This window comes from Triplophysa dalaica, chromosome 24 (assembly GCF_015846415.1).
Source record: "Triplophysa dalaica isolate WHDGS20190420 chromosome 24, ASM1584641v1, whole genome shotgun sequence".
Lineage (NCBI taxonomy): Eukaryota > Metazoa > Chordata > Actinopteri > Cypriniformes > Nemacheilidae > Triplophysa > Triplophysa dalaica.
In genome coordinates this window covers 6,959,769-6,980,487 of record NC_079565.1, presented here as the reverse complement: position 1 = coordinate 6,980,487, position 20,719 = coordinate 6,959,769, and the positions used below count along the sequence as shown (strand labels likewise).

At 36.1% G+C, this 20,719-nt stretch overlaps 3 protein-coding genes across 5 annotated transcripts in view; 1 reads left to right on the top strand and 2 right to left on the bottom strand.

The window, feature by feature from the left end:
* Window positions 1–2,726: 2,726 nt before the first annotated feature.
* si:ch211-176l24.4 (uncharacterized) lies at window positions 2,727–5,598 on the top strand. Of its 2 annotated transcripts, none has more exons than XM_056740041.1 (3): window positions 2,727–3,048; window positions 3,911–3,960; window positions 4,224–5,598. In XM_056740041.1, exon 3 carries the CDS (start codon window positions 4,229–4,231, stop codon window positions 5,363–5,365), a length of 1,137 nt encoding a protein of 378 aa, XP_056596019.1. In that variant the 5' UTR covers window positions 2,727–3,048; window positions 3,911–3,960; window positions 4,224–4,228; the 3' UTR covers window positions 5,366–5,598. The 2 variants fall into 2 exon arrangements, with proteins under 2 accessions (XP_056596019.1, XP_056596018.1); XM_056740040.1 differs by lacking the exon at window positions 2,727–3,048 and adding an exon at window positions 3,167–3,643.
* A 151-nt stretch (window positions 5,599–5,749) lies between these two features.
* Window positions 5,750–6,616, bottom strand: zgc:162634 (uncharacterized protein LOC555881 homolog). Its single transcript, XM_056740042.1, has 2 exons — window positions 6,307–6,616; window positions 5,750–6,026 (listed from the first exon to the last, which is right to left on the bottom strand). Exons 1-2 carry the CDS (start codon window positions 6,513–6,515, stop codon window positions 5,885–5,887), a joined length of 351 nt encoding a protein of 116 aa, XP_056596020.1. The 5' UTR covers window positions 6,516–6,616; the 3' UTR covers window positions 5,750–5,884.
* Window positions 6,617–10,966: 4,350 nt separating this feature from the next.
* Window positions 10,967–20,719, bottom strand: part of galnt18a (UDP-N-acetyl-alpha-D-galactosamine:polypeptide N-acetylgalactosaminyltransferase 18a) — a 44,287-nt gene continuing 34,534 nt past the window's right edge. The window contains exons 10-11 of one of the 2 annotated variants that reach the window (XM_056740062.1): window positions 15,182–15,346; window positions 10,967–11,413 (exon numbers count right to left, since the gene is read on the bottom strand). In XM_056740062.1, the coding sequence (XP_056596040.1) occupies window positions 11,267–11,413; window positions 15,182–15,346 (312 nt within the window). In that variant the 3' untranslated portion in view covers window positions 10,967–11,266. Of the gene's footprint in view, window positions 11,414–15,181; window positions 15,347–20,611; window positions 20,694–20,719 lie in introns of those variants that run through there. The other variant, XM_056740063.1, reaches the window with a different exon arrangement.

Here is a 20,719-nt window from a genome sequence, read left to right as displayed (position 1 = left end):
TGCCTCAGTTCCACGTGTTTATGCACACCAACATTGTGCATAAGTTGGACTTCATTGATAGCCCTTTTGCTTTTGTATGAGAACAAAAAATCATATTATAATCCACGCAATTTTTTCATGTATCATTTTTCTTTGACATTTTATCATTTATCATTGTATTGATCATTAAAATACTAACCTTAAAGGCTTGCTCTCTGCATTTGTAAAATATAATAATAAACAGATAGTAAAAAATACAGCGATTTTCTCCAGTCCAAGATTGATTGAAACCATTTTGTGAAGCTGTGAAATAAACAGACATGCATTTATTCAATATGAACAGGAAACGGGTGTAGTTTAAATATTTAATAACAAAATATTAAATTCAATGACGAAATTACATATAACATGATTAAGGCGATAACACTTAAATTAACATGTTGAAACAATTAACAAATTTGATTAAACTCTATGCTGAACTCACCACTGTTGGTATTGAATAACTGGAGAGGAATTGCACTTGCAGGTGTTGGTAAATCAGTTCACATAAGAGTTGGTGTCTCTGAGTTGCTTTTATAGCACTCTGCCCATTGATGAGCCGCTTTCATTAGGCTATAGGTGATGATGTCATCCTTTCCCACGATGAAGCATGCGCGTGACAAAACCTCTACTGGACCAATAATTCACTCCTGACCAACTTGAATTCGTTGAATGTGAAAATGAACTTCTGAACTTTATTTAGATCCATTTTTTACACACAGCTTAGCTGAATAAAGTAGCACAGTATGTCTTATTATATAAATAAGAGACTAATTAACTTATTATATAAAAGATCTAGGCCTACATATTTGTTATTAAATGTTAACATATATAGTACAGTATTTTGATGCTGATATATCATCATCAATTCTGTGTTATTGATTTAGTTTAGTTAGTCCCCACTGCTTCCTTGTTTATTTTAACAACATGTACTGTTTTTGTATACATATTTTTCTATAGACCTTGATAAGAGTAAATTTAGGAAGAGCTCATATATAAGGTTTATTTCAAATGAATAACCCAGATTATAACCTCAAAAGAGCTAAAACAAGACTGTCATTGAAAGAGAATATAATATTGTTTTAATTGGATCTTCGTATAAATATATTTTTCTTGTCATTTTACAAAAAAAAAACATGAGAGCACAGAATGTAAATAAATGATAACGCTACATGTTTACTCCATCCGGTGGTGAGCGAAAGAACCTGTTCCAGTCACAGGTGTCCAAAGGGGCACCCGGGGAGGCGGAGGATCCTGTCCTAGTTTTATGGACACTGAATGACAGATTAGGTAAGTATGAGCGAATTTTCTAAAAGTAGCCTAGGAATGGCTATGTCATGACACAGAGAGTGTGTTTAAGTACCTAAACAGGTCTGACCCATAGATCTTCCCTCATGGTGTGGTTAGGGTTTCTCTCCAAGTTATGAGCCTGCCTATGGCTTCTGACTGGAGAAAAAATGGGGGTATGACGACAGGGAACAGGCAGTCTGATGACATATGAGTGAATATGCAACCCGCCGGCCTATAAATTATAAAGGACAAGAGAAACACTGTCAGCCAATATCGAAGTTTTAATGGAATAACCAGCGAAGTGCACGTAAACTGTATCCAATACCGCTTATTCTGGAGATGTTCCTTGGCACAGAATGAGCTTGTGCATTGCACCTGTTGATGAGCATACTGTTTCATTCTCTGGCATTCTGTAAAACAAACTTCACAGGTGGCAAGCAATTAGAGTTGTTTACATACCAGACTCATAAGATTTATGGCCCGACTAGGCCCACGTGTTTGATGGTTGACCCCATCGTGGTCCCTTGCGGTACTGTTATGGGCCGAAGTGGGCATGGGCTGTTTAGATGACACCCACTGAGCAAATAGACCTTTGACCCTTGCATGAGATCCTGAACACAGTCTTGACAATCCTAAGCAGAATTTAGACCCTTAGGTAGGGGGATCTATCAACCGCCAAAATGCAGTTCTCATTACCTCATGCTTTATCAATGCGAGCCATAGAATTAGCAGTTTATGTTACCATTATAATGATAATTCACGAGAATTCAGGGGCAGGATATCAAGTCACCTTAGGAAACCCAATGCAATCATGTCACAGGTGAAAAAAGCCATGGAGGTCCTTATATATAAAGACTCTGTGTATTGAATCTATATTAGGTGCAACACTGTGGCTATTTTTAGATTTATTCTCAGGTTTACTCAAGGTTTTATTGAGTAATAAATTGTTATAAATCTGACAACCAAAACAGATGTCAAATCTGTTAAAAAGTAAGGCTGAATTATTTTAGTGAAATAAAAGCAGTATACGCATGCTAAGAAATTGGAACGTGAAGAGTTTTTATTGTTTTATTTATTTCTAGACTTTATTGCCTACTGACACCCCATTAAGAATTGAATGTGTTTTTTAGAATTGGTTGCACTTGCTCACATTGCTATCTGTTTATATGAAAGTCCCACGAAACAGTATTCTACATATGAGTACCAGCCTAGGCAGACTGTTGAAATTTGCATGCACAGAAGCCAAAAAGTTTTTAAGTAGAGCAAAGGTATTGGTCACACATATGTAAACACTTCATATTTAAAGAAAGGACCCGAACAATGCAACATATATTTGCTTTACAATTAAGAAATATTACAAAAGATGTTTAATAGACCAAAGGCGAATATAATTAAATATGCATGTGTCTAAATAAAATGTCTACACTAACGTTTTTATAATATTTTATCATAAATACAAGACAATCCCCATGTACAACAAAGTATTCAATGTGCACCACGTGCTATGCAGTTCAATAAACGAACTGTAGAGGGAAGACTCAGATAAAATTTAGGTTATGCAGTTAAAAAGGACACTTTAGATAAATGCTTCTTGTGCGGCATTTGAGCAGATCTAAAATGCATATCCTTATATGAATATACATTAACCATTTTATAATCATTTTGAGTTTCCATCCTCAACTCTCAAAGAAACAGCTGACTTAATGGACTGAAAAGCCAAGACTAACACACATGACGAAGGTAAGGTCTCATTTAATACTACCATAAAACTGTTAAGAAAAAGAAAAGCTGCAAGAATCACGATAGTTGCAGCTGTTTGCTGACGCGTGGAGCAGCCTTTTCAAAGCAAAAAGATAAAAACGCTTTTCCAGAAAAGGATTTCACCCACAGCGAAAAGGGCCGTATGACAAACTTAAGTGACGCACACCGAGCCGACGTAGACTGACTGAATGGGCCAAAAGGGTCACCTAAAACTTGCTCGTCGTCATAGCAACGGGGATAGCCGAGCACAGAGCCGTTAAATACGGGCGAGCCGACGTAGACTTAATGGCCCAAAAGGCAAAAAGGTCACCTAAAACTTGCTCGTCGTCGTAGCAATGGGGATAGTGGTAAAATGGCATCTTTTCGCTCCACACAAGGGGCAAGAGTTTACACGTCGTCTATCACAATACAATAAAATTCAACGCAACAGTGACTGTTACTACGTCTTACAGAACATTCGCTTTAAAAACGCGTCTGGCGCGTGATTTTGTGCGCGCGCTCTATTCGTTAGGGAGCATGCGCAGTGGCGCACTTCCAAGAAGTCATCTGATTGTATTATGGTTAGATGTTGCAGGTAAGGAAATTACATGTTTTACTTCCACTATAGTATTTTATTATATTCAATATGTTTAACTTAACAGAGAATATGTAGTATGCAGTAATTTCATCCTCAGCTAATAAGTGAACTGCTAACAGTAACAAATATTGCGCAGTAACGTTATGTGTGTCTCCGTGAACGTGGTGTTACTTTGTTACAATAAAGTGTTTCGCAACTTTTGTTTGACAAGTTATGGACTAAAGTCTGAGAGTTGGTTTAATAACTAGGCGTCTGTTTTTAAAGGTCCATCGGTCTGACAGAAAAGGTGACCCACTAAAATCGCAACATCTCAGGTAGGTGTACAGTTGATGTCATTGTCGACATTGTCGTTAAACTCTTATTCTATACATTGCTATATGTAAGGTAAATATGTATTAAATCAACTGGTGCTCGTTGCCAAAATATTGTTGAAAAATGACACTTTAGATAATGACACAGAAACTTTCATACTTGGGGTATTAAGTCCCAACATAACACCAATGTGTAAATTCAGCAAAGCGTTTATAACCACTAAAACAAATCACATAACCATTGTGCTATATTATTGTTTTTATAGGAGAAATGGCTTCAATCGGTATGGAGGAAATTGCTCCTGATGTTGACTGTGTTTTTGAAGCATCCACAATCCCCAAAAATAAGAAGAAATCCAAGAAACCGAAAAAAGAAAGGAAAGACAAGACTAAAACTAAGCGTGCAGCTGACATCTTGTTGGAGGATGGCTGCCATGACACTGTTTCCTTTACACAAATGCATGACTGTAAAATAAGAAAAAAGGCCAAGAAAAATAAAATCAAAACGAAGGAAGACTCCCAGCTGCTACCTCCCATCAGGACACCTAAATCTGAAAACCAGCTAAAACTGTCAAGCACCACTCACACCGGATTCACACATCAGATCCACCCTGTCATCTGTGTCTCTCCAGATCCGTCACTAAAACATTCAAGCAAGCGTGGGTGTCTGAACAGAGTAAAAGAGGTAGAGATCGACAAAATTAGAAAGCGAGTCGTTTTTAATTTGCCACCTGAGCCGAGCCGAGCTACAAACACACACGTTAAACCCTTTACCACTAGAAACGCTTACAATTCTGCTACATATTTGCCGAGAGCTATTTACCCTGGAAACTTGAGTCAGGGGAAGCAGCTTGTAGGAGAAAGCAGCTTGGAATCTCAAGCCACGCCGGAAGAAATGAGCAGCCAAGATTTATTCATCACACAGAAATCATTCTCTGAGCCAAACCTGAATCTTTCCAGCAGTGCATGCGGCAATGACATCACTATTGTATCGGTGCAAGAGGAACATTCATGTAGGATGACGGTTGACACAGCTACTCAAACCGAAAACTTCTTTACCTTCCCAGAAGTTGCCAACTGCCTCAGGTTTCAGCAGCAGCAGAAAACCTCCACGTGCACTGAGGAACCCATGGACCTGAGACTGCCCAGAAGAGCAAGACAAGTGCAGCGGGCAAATCAACCAGCGAAGCATCCTGTTGCAATTTGTATCGGTCAACCTAAATTACAGATATCTGACACATCAAGTGAGGATGGCGACATGATGCCCAAGACCAAAGGTGAATTGTCCCAACTTAAAGTCATTCAGACTCGCTTAAACGAGTCTTTCTTTTTTAAGGTGAAGGGTTATGACTCTCCAAAGCCTGTGTGCCCCCTGATGAAGCTAAGCACTGAGAAAAAAACGAAGTAGGATCTTATGTAATTTACCATTACGTTCATAATAAAAACAGCCTAGTTCTGTGCACATTTAGGCAAAGACACAGTTTGTTCAAGATGATTGTTTATTTAATGTTAAATTGCTGTTACATGTTCTGAATAATACTTTCGTGTGTACAATTAATATTTTTGAAAACCAAACATATGTAGTTTGTTTACAAGCATTGTTCACAATAACGGATTAAAATAGTCTATGTTGTGAGAATATACCAGTCTCCATGTCTCTTAAATTAATGGTACAATCTAATTGTGTCTGAACAGCTTGATTCCCATCCACTTCCATAGGTGAAAGAAAACGTACACAGGGATTGTTACAGGCAACAGCAGACTATAGAAGCACAAGCTGTTTGTACTCGTGCAGCCTTGAGGGAAGTTTTCATCCACACTAGCTGAGTAAAACAGTCCAGTCAGGGATATAAGTGGCACAAGAACAGTCACTGTGGATAAGGAGAAAAACATTGTGGCAGAAAATTCACTGAATTTATTAAAGTTCTTAAGATTCAGAGGGGTTCTTAGAGGTTTCGGTCTTCTGGATCATTCGAGCATCTTGTGGGATCATGTTAGGAATGCCATCAATGATTGGATACGCGATGCCAAACTCCTCGTTTATTAGTTCATTACTATTTTCGTCGTACCTTAAAAAAACAAGAAATAAATTACATAGAAGTAAACACATATAAAGTAGTTACTATTACAACTATATTAAGACAATAGTAAACCATGATTAATATGGGGACTTAAAAACATTTTATTTTGGGTGCTAACATCTTTTCTTATATTATTGTAGCTATAACTACCGGAGATGGTAATTATATGTAAGATTGCATAACACCAGCTCAACTAAATAAAGTAATACATTTCACCCTAACTGTTATAAAATAAGATTTAAATTACAGATTCAATAGACAATCATACCTCAATTGCTTTTTGGACAGTGGACAAACAAGAAATTCGAGAATGGACACATCAAACTCCTGACAGCTCTCACTGCCCTTCACTTCATCAGACCGACACCTCTTGTTTATCTTCACGCAGCTTCCAACGCGCAAGGCTGAGCGGTAAGTTTCAGATCGCTGCACGTTAAAAACTCCAGTTATGAGTCTTCTTAATACATGCTGAGACATATCCGGAAAATGTGTATGAGGGAAAAATAATCTTGTTTCCCGTTCTGTTGATGTTAACAATACGCCGGAAATGTTAGAAGCGGAGCGTCTGTAATTATGTTCCCCGGACTTGTGTTCCTTGTTGAAAGGTTCCGCTTCAAGTTCGAATCACTCTCGCGATAATTTAATTTCTGAACATCGCCGCAGAAATACTAAAAGGATAAAACCCATCATTAAAATTGTCTAAATTGACTAAAACGAATGTAATCTTAAATAATAAAATGTAATATATAATAAATATGTTAAATAATAAAATAACCCTCTAATCACTCTCGCGATATTTTAATGTCCGAGCATTGCCGCAGAAATAGTAGAAGGATAAAATCCATAATTAAAACAGTCTAAATTAAGTAAAACGAAGGTAATATTAAATAATAAAAGGTAATATATACTAAATATGTAAGATATTAAAATAACCCTCTAATTACTCTCGCGATATTTTAATTTCTCACCATCGCCGCAGGACTACTAGCAGGATAAAACCCATAATTAAAATTGTCTAAATTGACTAAAACAAATGTAATATTTAATTATAACATGTAATATATGCTTAATATGTTAGATAATAAAATAACCCTCTACTCACAGTCGCGATATTTTAATGCCTGAGCATCGCCGCAGAAATACTAGAAGGATAAAACCCATAATTAAAATTGTCTAAATTGACTAAAACGAATGTAATGTTAAATAATAAAATGTAATATAAACTATATATGTTAGATAATAAAATAACCCTCGAATCACTCTCGCGATAATTTAATGTCTGACCATCGCCCCAGAAATACTAGAAGGATAAAACCCATAATACAACTTTCTAAATTGACTAAAATGAATGTAATCTTAAATAATACAATTTAAGATATACTAAATATGTAAGATATTAAAATAACCCTCTAATCACTCTCGCGATATTTTTATTTCTGAACATCGCCGCAGGAATACTAGCAGGATAAAAGACATAATTAAAATTGAGTAAAACAAATTTAATCTTTAATTATAACACGTAATATATGCTAAATATGTTAGATAATAAAATAACCCTCGAATCACTCTCGCGATATTATGGTTATATTTTGGTAATTTATTGACGTAAAATAGTTTTTAATTGGATTTATTATCCTAATTGGTTCTACAAATATCAATGTTAAACTAAGGTTACAAGTGAGACAATGGTTGGTAAAACCGTGCTTCTAACTGTAAGGAAGGTATGAGACATTTTAACGTTTTAAAAACTCTTTCAATGAAAATGAGTATCTTGGAGCCATTGTGTGGTGCATGTGTGCTTCGTATTGCAAAAGAGAAAACCATCAGAAGTCCCTGCAAAGATTTTTATATCGCCACTAGATGTCTCTGGTAAAATGTACGTGGAACACTCAACCATGAATTGGGCACACTGCTAAATTATTGGCCAAATTTACCTTTCTACTGTCTGAGATCATCTCTGTGAAGAAAAGTAAGAACTGTGAGGATGGTCTGGAGCAGCTCTCAATACACTGACCTGCCAAGCATGTCAAATAAAACATATCCACTTCAGACCAAAGGCAGGACTTTCAAGTCTCATGGCTGGACCATGACTTTTGAAGAATCGATTGTTCTTGCTATGTGAAATCTCACTATTCTTTTGTTCTTCTAACGCTGTTTGATTTCTGTGTCTGGGTCTAACATTACTGACAAGACTTATTCTGTCCAGAGACAGAAAGCATTTCACTGCTTTACTTTATCCATCATGCAAATACATTAAAAATAGACTTGCTTGCATAATATCTGCTCTTACACATGGTCAATCATTCTATATTAAACTTTCATTTGACAAACACAATCCTTTACATTTTGCCAGCCTGCAGTGGTTGTTAGGTTTGTACACACTGGTTAACATAAATAACAGATTACACTTATGTATAAACATTTCATCTTTGGTTGGGTTATGTTCAATTTAAAAGACTGCAGAAATGAAGAACCTGAGGGATACTGGTGCATAAATCTGGCTGAGCCTAAGGGCTCTTGCCTTGGGTAAAGCTTTTCTGACTTAATATTAAACTGAGCCGACATGTTCCTGCCGTGTGGATCACATGGAGTGTTTTCACAAAAAGTCTGACACCTGCACAAGGACTGAGCAACACATTGTTGTGATTGTTGCGCGATTATTTATTTTGTCTTTCGTTTCAGTAATACCTTTGTGCAGAAGGGGATGCCTGTAGCAAGATAAACAAACAAAAACACAAACAAACTCCATTGTGCTTCCTGAAATGTATGAACAGACCAGCACCAGCTCACACCAGATAAATGACTCTTTGCACCCATAAGATAATATTGAAGCTTGCCGTCTCATTTTTTTGGACTATATTTGTTGCTGTTGTGTCACTATATTACTTTATATTATTTTACATATCAACAGTTGTTGATGTCTTAAAGACACAAAGAACTTATTATTATGATTAAAAAATATATATAATTTATATAATGTTTGCCACAAGTGGTTGACTGAATTATGTAATTACAAATTATGTATTTTCATCCTGTTGAAAAAATCGAATATTCTTAGTATCCACAATTTCCATGCAGCAGAACTGTAGTTTTAAATAAAGACACTCAGTGTGTTCTCATTGGGTATTCATTCATTTAATCGCCTTAGCCTGTGGGATTAAGAGGTTCAGAAGTGCTAACCCAACACTTTTTCAGGGCTGATAACCTCCTGAGATGCTCCTAGATTCTCATGCAGTGGATCATTATAATACTGACACAGTGAAATAGGAACATTTCTGAATTCATAGCTGAGTATTCTGCACCTCTTACATCATTATAACTTGTTGTGGGCCCTGAACAATTTGTACTTATAACGTAGACTCGAGTGATCCATCAGTGGATGTAGAGGTATTGCGAGGGGTCATACACGTCAACGGTTTCCAATACAGTTGTCTTTTATTCTTTCCCAATCCTGTCCTAGATGATGTATTTGCAGCCTTGCAATTCTCATGGGTGTTCTATTTCTATTCCTATTTTATCATTATTGTTCCTTAAAGGGATGGAAGCTATTAAGAGTAAATGACAACGAAATTCGTATCGTACTTCTGTGATATAGTACTTCCTATTTTACTAAAAGAATTCTTTAAGTAGTTTTGGACAAGGTGAAAATGTATTTTTGTTATAGGTTTTAAAAGCAGTGTAATGAAGAAAATTAAAACTAATCGAAAAATCAAACCCCGAACATGAAGTACCCTACTGCAGTCATTCAGAGATTTTTCTTTCTTCACCAGGCCAAAAAGCTCTTGTAAAATAAATAGCTTCTATGTTAGTTGTCCTGCTTCCTGACAAAAATATTAGTTTTTCCTGTCAAGGTCAAAAAACTGTTTGTCATCTCAGACGGAACGATTTTTCATGGGTCTATGTGGAGTTAAAACAAGGAAAGTTAAAAATTGTCAATGTTTTTTATGCTCGAGTATGATATCAGTCTCCGTGTGTTTAGATCAACAAAAAGGCATACAGTCTGAGATGTCATGACAAATGTCGTAACTCCTAAATAACATTGTTTAAGTAAAGTGCATTGAAAATGAGTTTTAAATGTATGATCATGCCATTATCAGGAGCAACCAACTTTGGAGAATTGTTTACCAAAAGCAAGAATTTTGTCTGTGGGCGGTCTAATCTTCTCTTTTTTTGTATCCAATATTTTTTTCCTTTCCAAGGTAAACGGTATCAGAAAGAATGATGCATTCAACTGTTCATCCTGGTTACAGGATTGTGCGCCATAGAGTTCTGTTAAGATGTGCCTACTTGAATTAAAATGACGGCTTTATCTCTTATGAGATGACAAAAAACGGGGGAGAAATTACTTTGTGTGCGCTATAAATGAGAATCTTTCATCTATGTCAGAACTCTCCTTGGATGAATACAGATACCTGCCTGAACATAAATGAGTTTTTATACCATTGAATCTACGCTGGTGAAAAGTAATAAAGTATCAAACATTTATTTTTCTATTTCTATCATAATTTCTTTCTGAGTTTTAGATTAAAACACACCAGCCAGAAGAAAACTAGTTCACTCTAGTCATAGTTTAGGTGTTCTAACCTTTTTTCCTAAAGAGTGGTTTGTCAGATGTGATGTTAAAAGTGGTTAGAGCATGGCGCTAGCAACGCTTAGGTGATGGGATCAATCCTAGGGGATTGCACATAGTCAAACAAATGTATAGTACAATGCAATGTAAGTCGCTTGGGATAAGAGCGTCTGCCAAATGCATAAATGTTCATGTAAATGTAAAAGAAAGACGCTAAAAGTCTTCTTTTATATTTTTAGAAAGACTATTTACATTAACAAAATATCTTCTACTTTTGTCCCAAAGAATAGCATACCGTCATTCACAAACCTGAGACATGTAGAAAAAAGTTGTACATTTATGCTACATAGTAGCGAAATAAATAAAAGTGCTTTAATATACTGGAGCTATGCACCCCCAAAACAACACAGCTGAAAATCTCAATTCATTTACAGTATATTCAAGGACCACCATCTTCAAACACTCGGTTTGGTCAAAATGAAAAATAAATTATCAGTAGATGTCTCTCAATGTCCTTGAGCTCCTGGGTGTGACATCAAGGTGTGTCCAGTGTTAAATACCAGTGTAAAAAAACTCTGTCCTTAATCTCATTAAACATCCATGTATGTAACTGGACATTTCTAGGTTCTCTGTAAACCCTGTGGTTACTTTCTGTCCTTTATAAAACTTTGCCAGGCAATATGTTGGTAATTGTCCATTTCTGACTGCTGCACATCTGAAGAGCCAGCTGGTGACCGTGCTCCACTTCGGTACTCTCCACCAGCTCCAGGCAATGCTTGGACTGTCTGTTCTGAATGGAGCCTCCCTAGAAGAAACAGACATATAAAATGCATTGTAAAGCATGTTATTCTTAAAAAAGTTGATTCAGTCAGTTTAAATAATTCCCAAATTGAATGATGTTGCGACATATTTAGTAGGTATGAGTGAAAAAAATCGAATGTTGTCGGTACGAAAAAGGTGCAGTGCGGCACTCGGACAGTCGAGAGACTGCACAGGTTCAGTTCAGCAACCGTGATGGCAAAATAAATACTTCCCATCCCATTTTGAGAGAGGGCAAGTTTTTGGAAATACTTCGGATTTTATCAACACTATGATAAGAAGGAGATTGACAAGACGTATGCAATATGCTAGCTTTGTAAAGCGAAGGTGAAGTATTTTGAGAACACTAAACGTAAAGACTCTCATCGAGCGCCATCATTCCAGCAAAAAGGAATAAAATCTAAACATAAATCACATCGAATTTTGAGGAAGAATCGTTTATAAAAATCGAAGAATCGATTTTAATCGATCGTGACCCCAAGAATCGATATGGATTGAATCGTGAGGTACCAAAAGGTTCCAACCCCTAATATTTAGGTTACAGCTATTTAAGGTGATATGTGTAATTTTTAGAGGATCTATTGACAGAAATGTAATATAATAAACGTAACTACCTTACCCAATAAAGCGTTGTGTTTTAATTATCTTAGAATGAGCTATTTCTATCTCCATACACCGCGGAACCGCTTACAAGGAAGTCGCAATGTTGTTTCTACAATAGCCCTAAATGGACAAACTGCTCTACAGAGTATGTTTTGCAAAAACATTATCTCCTCCGACTTAGAAAGGAAAACGTGATGACATCTTAGTCCTGTGTCTGCCGCCATTGTGCTTTGAAAGGGAGGGGTGGAGTGAGCCGTTGGTTGCAATTCACAACCTCACCACTAGAGTCCGCTAAATCTCATACACTGCACATTTATCATTCAGAGATTTATCAGACACCTCTATTCAAACTTCAACAATTGTTTAAAGGTATAAATGTAGATCTCATATAAATGTACATATTTCAAAAGCACACTAATGCTATCGCAATCAAAGCTGCAAACCTTGAGAAATAAACCGCTTGAAGTTGATACTGTAAATACAGTACAAGTCCTTGGAGAGATCACTGAAATAGAGCTGAAGCTCAATTCTGTCAAAAGGAAAGTGATGCTTTTGAAGAGAAGCCTTAAGGAACATGAAAAACCAAGCTGTGGGTGAAGTTCCGCTATCGTCCATAATCTTCATAAAGCCATCTTCAAACGGCTCGCTTCACCGCCTAAATAATACGATATTTCTAGTATTTTGTTTCTTCTTGACTTCTTGTTGTGAAATCTAAGCCATGTGGTGTTATTGTATCTAAGCTTGGATGTAGTCCACCTAAAAATAAAAATTTTGTCAGCAGTTATTAACCCTGGCGTAGTTAAAAACCTATATATGACTCTTTGTTCTGTAGAACACAAAAGCAGATATTTTAAGACATGTCTCTGTCATTTTGTCTCCATGCAATGGAAGTCGATGCGTGCCAATATGGGTGGATACCATCGTTCTTTAAAATGTCTTCTTTAGTGTTCTGCAGAAGAAAGAAAGTCATACAGGTTTGAAATTACATGAAAGTGCAAAAATTTTGAATATTATTGAAGCTTTAAATGTAAAAACACACACGTGAAACATTCACACAGCACAGGTTAAAGGGATAGTTCACCCCAAAATGAAAATTTGGTCATCATTTACTCTCCCTCTTGTCATTTCAAACCTATATGACTTTCTTTCTTCTGCAAAACACTAAAAATATAATTTGAAGAATGCTGGTAAACCAAAAAACATTGGTCCCTATTTGCTTCAATTGTATGGACACAAAACCAATGCAACGGGAACCAACATGCTTTTACCAACATTACACAAAATATCTTCTTTTGTATTCTGCACAGAAAACAAAGTCATACAGGTTTGAAATTACATGATGATGAATAAATAATGATAGAATTTTCGTTTTGCGGTGAACTAACCCTTTGACCAAACTTTTCACTCACAAGTCATTTAAGTTCATTCAAACTGTGTGTAAACATAACTATAAATACTCTCAATGCATATATGTACACAGTATGACGTCAGCTTTCACGGTCATGTAGATATTAAAGCTGATCCCTGTAATTAAATCCAACTAATCTGACACGCATCATTTAACGCGTTTCACCAACCACTGGATCTGCTACAATTACGTTGTAGTTAACATCCGGCGCCATGAAATATTTATATCCCAGTTTCTCTACAGACTGATTGGGGTCTCGGATGCTATAGAATAATACAGCGACTAAATAATACGTTTCAACCGGGCACATATGCTGAAAAATCAAAATGATGTACTGTATTTATCACACGGTGCCAAGTGTTATCTTGGTTACAGACGGAGCACCATACTGCCACTAGGACAATGCGAGTCGATAAAGACTTAATTAAAGGCGTTTCACTTCAGAGTCAAAAGCGGTTTCACTATTTCACATGTTTTGTTATCAATTATTCACAGCATCTAAAAGGCCACAATGGATTTGGCCCCTTTTCCCCGCACTCGATTCCATTTGGAGAAACTCTGGGGAAAAGGCATCCGCCAGAAACCCTTTATCCCATCCAAGATATAAAATCACATCCCGAGGGAGCATGTGGGAATTGATATCGCTCGTACTGATACACCGTGCATGATGGCACGTGTTTGGTCATCTGTTTTGACATCTTTCCCAGGGGGGGCAGCGTTACCCTTTTCTAATAACCCTATGTGACATTTCCCTCACCGTTCAGCGAAATCTTTTAGACCGCTGTTACATATATGAATCATTCTTCTTTTAATGGAGATGCATACATTACGTGGATGACACAATTCAGAACGGTGCTTGAATTGTATTAGCAGAGCTTTTGAAGACTCACACATTTGATTTAGTAATTCTTCATCTGCGGAAATGTCCACTGCAGGTACACAGTCTATGGCTGAAGACACTTTTAAAGTTTTAAACTACTTAAATGATTTTAGGACTTGTGGGGGGAGAATGAGAGATTCTGACATTGACTTTAATTGAGCTGTACGGTGAAGGATGTCGGTGTGTGTGCGTAATGACGCTGTGTGTAGTTGGGAATATAATGGCCCACCAGGGTGAAGCTTTTTGTGACATTTCTGTACGAAAATAAACCAGACAGTACACAGGTTATTCTAAAACCATTCTCAAAAGATCTCATTCGGACTTAATGCTTCAACAACCCGCATAAAAAGCTTTGTATTACTCTTTAATTGCCATATAAGTCAGTTAGTATTAGTCTGATTCAAACCAAGAAACTGAATACCTGGATAAGACTGCAAGTCTCTTTCGATAAAAGTGTCTGACAAATGTGTAAATGTAGACATATTTCCAAAACTGTATCAACAAATGCACTTTCAGCATTTTAAAATGCTTATTCAGAAGTGTTAATGCTGAACCATCTTTTAGATTTAATGGACCGCTAATGGGACCGCTCATTTCATTTCAAACCGCGATGCAGAACTCAAAAGAAGATATTTTGAAGAATCTAGGTGACCAACAACATTGACCCCCAAAGACATCCATTGTATGGACATTTCTCAAAATATCTTATTTTGTGTGACAAAGAAAAGAAAACGGGATTTCCAAACAATGATTTAACTTATGTATGCCACTGAGAATGGAAATCCAGCAAACAATGACTGTTTATGTATTTTTGAGTGAACTGATATCGAGTTCAACATCCCTATCTGAGATTGCGTGTATACCTGAGTGAAGATCCAGGTGAGCTTCATATGCTTGTTGTTGGCGTAGCTGCATTCCAGCAGTCGTGGTCGCCCGTTCACGTCCACCAGGCACTTATTGTCATCATCATCGATGGTTGGACTCAAGCTTCCAACATGGAACTGCTGAGAGTTCGTGTAGTACACATTCTGCAATGACATGAAGGTGAGACACGTATCTTTAATATATTCAAACTAGTATTCCAAAAACTATTCACTGATCTCATATTGTGACCGATTGTTTCTGATGGCTGCTGTATATATTAGGCAGCTCAGCATTAAGCAATAAAATGAATTATTCATGGAGGTGAATTGAGCCATTCTTGAGAAGACTTTGTGGCTCAGCTTCAAATCCCATTGTAATGACACCAAGAGTTGCATCTTAATAGGACTCACGAGAGAGGAATAACTTTATTGAATGACTCTCATTTGCTGATTTCATAACCAACCCTGCAAATCCGGGCAGTAGGTCAATTTGTATTCTCTTATTATGCATTTTAAAGCCGGTGATGGGTAAACTGCACGCTTTTAAGTGTGTAATAAAAATCTGGCTGTTTTGTGACATACGGCTGAAGAAAAAGGTTATCTTAAGTTTTTGTGAATTTAATAATAATATGTATGCGTTTACATAAATAATATTTTTTGTTTCATTCTCGCAAATTCCAAAATATTGTTTCGGTGTTATTTCCAGAAACGGGACAAACTGGTCAAAATAACAAAAAAGATGCAATGTTTGCAGATCTTGAATACTGCAAAGAAAACAAGTTCATTTTCATGCTTAAACAATACAATTCAAAAATGTTGTGTATTTTCATATCAGTTCAAAAATGAATATATGATGGAATAATCCTGATTTTACACATCTTTGCATTCTCTCAGTCTTTTACATTGCTGTTTTGTGACTTTTTTATTCCTGAGGTTTGTTTCAACACACTGTAGATTGAAAAAATACAAGCAGAAATGGAGATTTAAGACATTTAAGACTGAAGTTGTCTTGATTCCTCTGGCATAGTGTTTGCTTTCTGCTCAAGTGCTTTCTATTCAGCTATTGTAGTATCCTTTAGTATTTACTATACTGAACTGAACTGCAGTAAAATACAGTTACTATAGTACAATTGAATACTTACAATAATAAAGTTTTATTAAGGGTGATTCACATTTAGCCGCGGTGCTTTCTCTTATCATATAACCTGCGATGCGTGAAATGTGAATCACCTCTTACAGTGTACCATAGTAAACACTACTGAATTTTTTGATTCTAAAATGCACTGCATTACAAATTTTAATACATCATAAAAATGTGCAAACAGAGCCATGCATTTAAAATCTGGTAAAAGATACAAACGATCGCAACTTCTCTTTGGTTGTGCACGGGGTTGTGGGTAATATTAGCTCAAAAAAGCATGCACAAATTGGTACTTTAACAACCCACATAATACAATAAAACGTATTTGCACTTTAGGCATACTATTTTCAACATACAACGGTTTGGAATGTATTTGTTTTAATCTTACCACAAAGAAGAAATATGTTTTCAAATGCTTTAAAAAAATGCTCTACAAACAAAAGCAAAAATGTAATAAACACAACTCTATTTTCCAACCATTAATTTTGGTTTGTATTGTGCGAAATTACTTGAATTACATAAAACCACCAGACACTGATAGCATGTGACAAATGGAAATCTCAGACTAGCAAAGTCACAAATATTCCACATTGGTTTTGAATCACTAATGCACATTTTGTTGCACCAAGTCCCAAATCAATGGGCCTTATACTCAAATCCTTCAGCTTCCAGAAAACAAGCTTTCAGAAAGAAATCATTTCGTGCGATATGCCCGCATTATTTCTTTAGGGTCTGGATTGGCTGATATTATACTTCAAAAGCCTGTGCTCCAAGACCACTCACAGTAATATTGATCAGACTCTCCATTTATATCTCTGAGCACATCATACAAATTGACACTTTTCTCCAATGCCCAGATTCAATTTTGTTGGGTCGCTCTAGTGCAACTTTGGCATTTAAAAGTTTCGATACGAGTTGTTTTGGAAAGAAATCTGATTATACCAGTGCAGGAGTAGCCATTTTCACCCGTCCTTTCCTCTTCAGGTCCAAATCAATTTCGGTACCTTGGTGTCCCCTGTGGGGATAATACACTTTTCACCGAGTCTGAATTCCTGTCTTTAGGCTTTTTCTTACAATACCGCACGACACCAAAGGCCACTTTTAAAGGAACAAGATGAATTGTTTGACTTTGGAAAGGCACGATTTGCAAAGCAGCTGAATTTTGTGAGACACCTGAAAGCAGCCGTGTCTGTGCGGACACAAAGCAACTAATCATATATTCATAATGGAAACAATGCCCGCCCTTCACCATCTTTTGAGAAGCCCTGGAAAGGCAGCAGAATGGATGGAGGGTTACAATAGGACAGGGAATATTATAGAAGAGGGGGAAAATAAATGATTTCACTTGCGAGGGACGGCTATATTCCACTATGTCTGCTTCAGTTTTTTCATTGCTTGAAGATTTACAGCTATTGTATAGGAACAATGTACCTTCGGCTGAATGAAAAGGAGAAACATGATGGAAGAAAAGAGTGAGTGTTTCTTTGCTTCAGTACCAACATCCTTGAATTCCCAAACAGCTGTCTGAGTGTTAAGGTATTGTTTAAAATGAGTTAAAATGCATAAATGTGACAATGAATATTTAACGCAGTCATTTTGGAATTTTATAATTGTTTATAAAGAAATTTTTTCAATTGTGTTCACTTGTGGAACACCTCGATTTTAGTGGAATGCTAGTGACAGACGCCATCAGTCCATTTTTGGGTGAACTCTTACTCCAAGTTGCACTGTCTGCCTAGAATATATTTTTAGATAGTATATATTTTATTATGTTTTATTGTTAAATATCATAGCAAATTAATCTTAACTAAATATAGACAAAACCACATGAAAAAAATACTGTAGTTCACTGTAGTATTACTATAGTAAACTGTAGCAAATTGCAGCATAACTCAGTTTATTACATAAATTATATTTAAAGTATTGTTACAATAGTATACATCTTTAGTAAACTGTAGTATACTTTAATATTTAATATGATACGATTAAAAAACAACATAGTATCTTGACATTTTACTTTAGATTTACTATGGTAAATATTATATTGCTGAATAGTAGACAAACTCACATGAAACAGTGCTTAAGTACACTGTAGGATTTACTATAGTAAACTGTGGCATATTTGAGCAAACTGTAGTGTTTTATTTTAATTACACTGTGCGATAGTACACTTACTATAGTATACTACAGTATTCTATATTATGTTTATCTAGTTAAATGTAGTATACTTTAACATTTAGTACAGTTAGGTTAAAAACACTATAGTATCTAGGAATTTTACTATAGCAAATACAATATAGCAAATATAGACCAACCCACATTAAAAAGTATGTAGTATACTATAGCATTTACTATAGTGAACTGTAGCAAATTGGAGCATATTACAATTATAATACTGCGGTAAAATACAGTTACTATAGTATAATTTAATAGTTACAATAATCAAGTTGTATTAAAGGCGATTCACATTTAGTGAAAATATGAGCCGCACTGCTTTCTCTTGTCAAATGACCACTCTGAAAAGTTGAAATACTTCCATCTTGATGCAGCGTCGTTGCGCCTAGAATTATGGTGCGCACACCATATGCACGCCGCGACCACATCGCTCTCTATTTGCACGTGCCTGCCTACATTTAAATAAAAAAACTTGCGCGCACAAAAGATGCGAAACGTGAATCACCCCTTTCGGTATACCAGTGTTGGGTGTAACTAGTTACTAAGTAATTAGTTACTGTATTTTAATTACTTTTCCCTTGAAAAAGTAAAGTAAGGGATTACTCATATGTTTTCTGTAATTTAATTACAGTTACTTTTGATGTACTTAAACTAAATACTTTGTGAAATATATGCATGTGCAATAGTGTAATTGACATCAAAATTCAAAGTCTTACTTTAAAATCTGTGCTCACATTTGTAATACTTTGGTCAGTTAATAATATTATTTATTTGAATGAATTAAATAAGCCCCCGTGACCCGAGGTAGTTCGGATAAGCGGTAGAAAATGGAATGGAATGGAATTAAATAAGCCGTTTCATGTCTATCCTTGAATCACTTAACTAATCAAGGTCGATGTAGGATATAGAAAGTAATTAGTAATGAGTAACTAAATACTTTTTGGACAGAGTAATTTGGACAGTAATCTAATTACACTATTGAATATGTAATGAGTAACTAGTTATTAATTACTTTTTCAGAGTAACTTACCCAACACTGCGGTATACTATAGTAAACACTACTGAATTTTCTAATTCTAAAATGCAGTGCATAATTTGAGAGAAGAACCACAAAATGTATGTCAAAGTAAATATTTACACTTCTCAAAATAACTCAAATTGACTCTGTAATGAAGACCGTGTCCTGTAATAAAAAAACTAAAATCTCAGGACTAAAATTGCAATTTGTAGGACTAACATGTATCGCAATTAGCGGACGACACTGTAATTCTAAATTCCGCAACAGATTCTAGAAAGTTTGGATTCAGCAGGAAGAGAACTGGAATCAAACTGTGTTGCTCGGCACCATTGTGTCCTTTCCAATAAAACAGTAGGAAATGTACACGGATGTGCATTCGGCAGGTGTGGGAGGCCCAACCAAGTAGTTCAAATCGTGCTGACGCCGCGGTTCTACCTCGTTCTTTCATTTACATATCTCTGACACATACTACAGCTAAATGATGCCCCCGCGGAAGCCAAACAACCCTCCCCGCCAGTTTTCTGAGTCACTGCATTTTATCGAGATTCATTACAATGACTATAGCACTAGAATCTAAATCCCACACTCCCCAGAGAGCATGAAGCTATATGGAGAAATCTCACTGTTTTTGCGTTTGGTTTGTTGTGGAACTAGGTGGTGTAATATACTCAGTGTAGGAAACAAGGTTGAAGCGCCTGGAGCAGCCCAGGTGTTCAGAAATATATTCTTCGGGTCTCAGCATGAAATAATGAAGAGGTTTTATGCAATACAATGACAGTTTTACGGGTTGGAAAACTCGACAGCGTATCACTCTGAAAGATGAATTGTAACCGAAGATGGAGGAAACTCAAACATGGGGGTTGAGATCTTTTATAAAAGAAGTATTTCAACTCATCTTTTTCATTGTATATATTTACCATACATTATAGCTATAGTGTGTGTTATACAGCCGCACAAAAAAAGACAGTATTTGAGTAGTATTTTTATTGAGTCTTCGAACTATATTTTACAGAATATTGTAAAAATATATTAATTTTGCATATAGGTATGAAAGATCGAATCGAGCTTGCAACATTTTCTGATTCTGTTCACCCATCTTTAACCCATTTCCTTCCTTTACTTTACACTGCACCCATAAATAGTTTTATATCAAAACAATGCAGACTGAATAAGAAACGCTGAAAAAGAAAACAGCAGACATGAG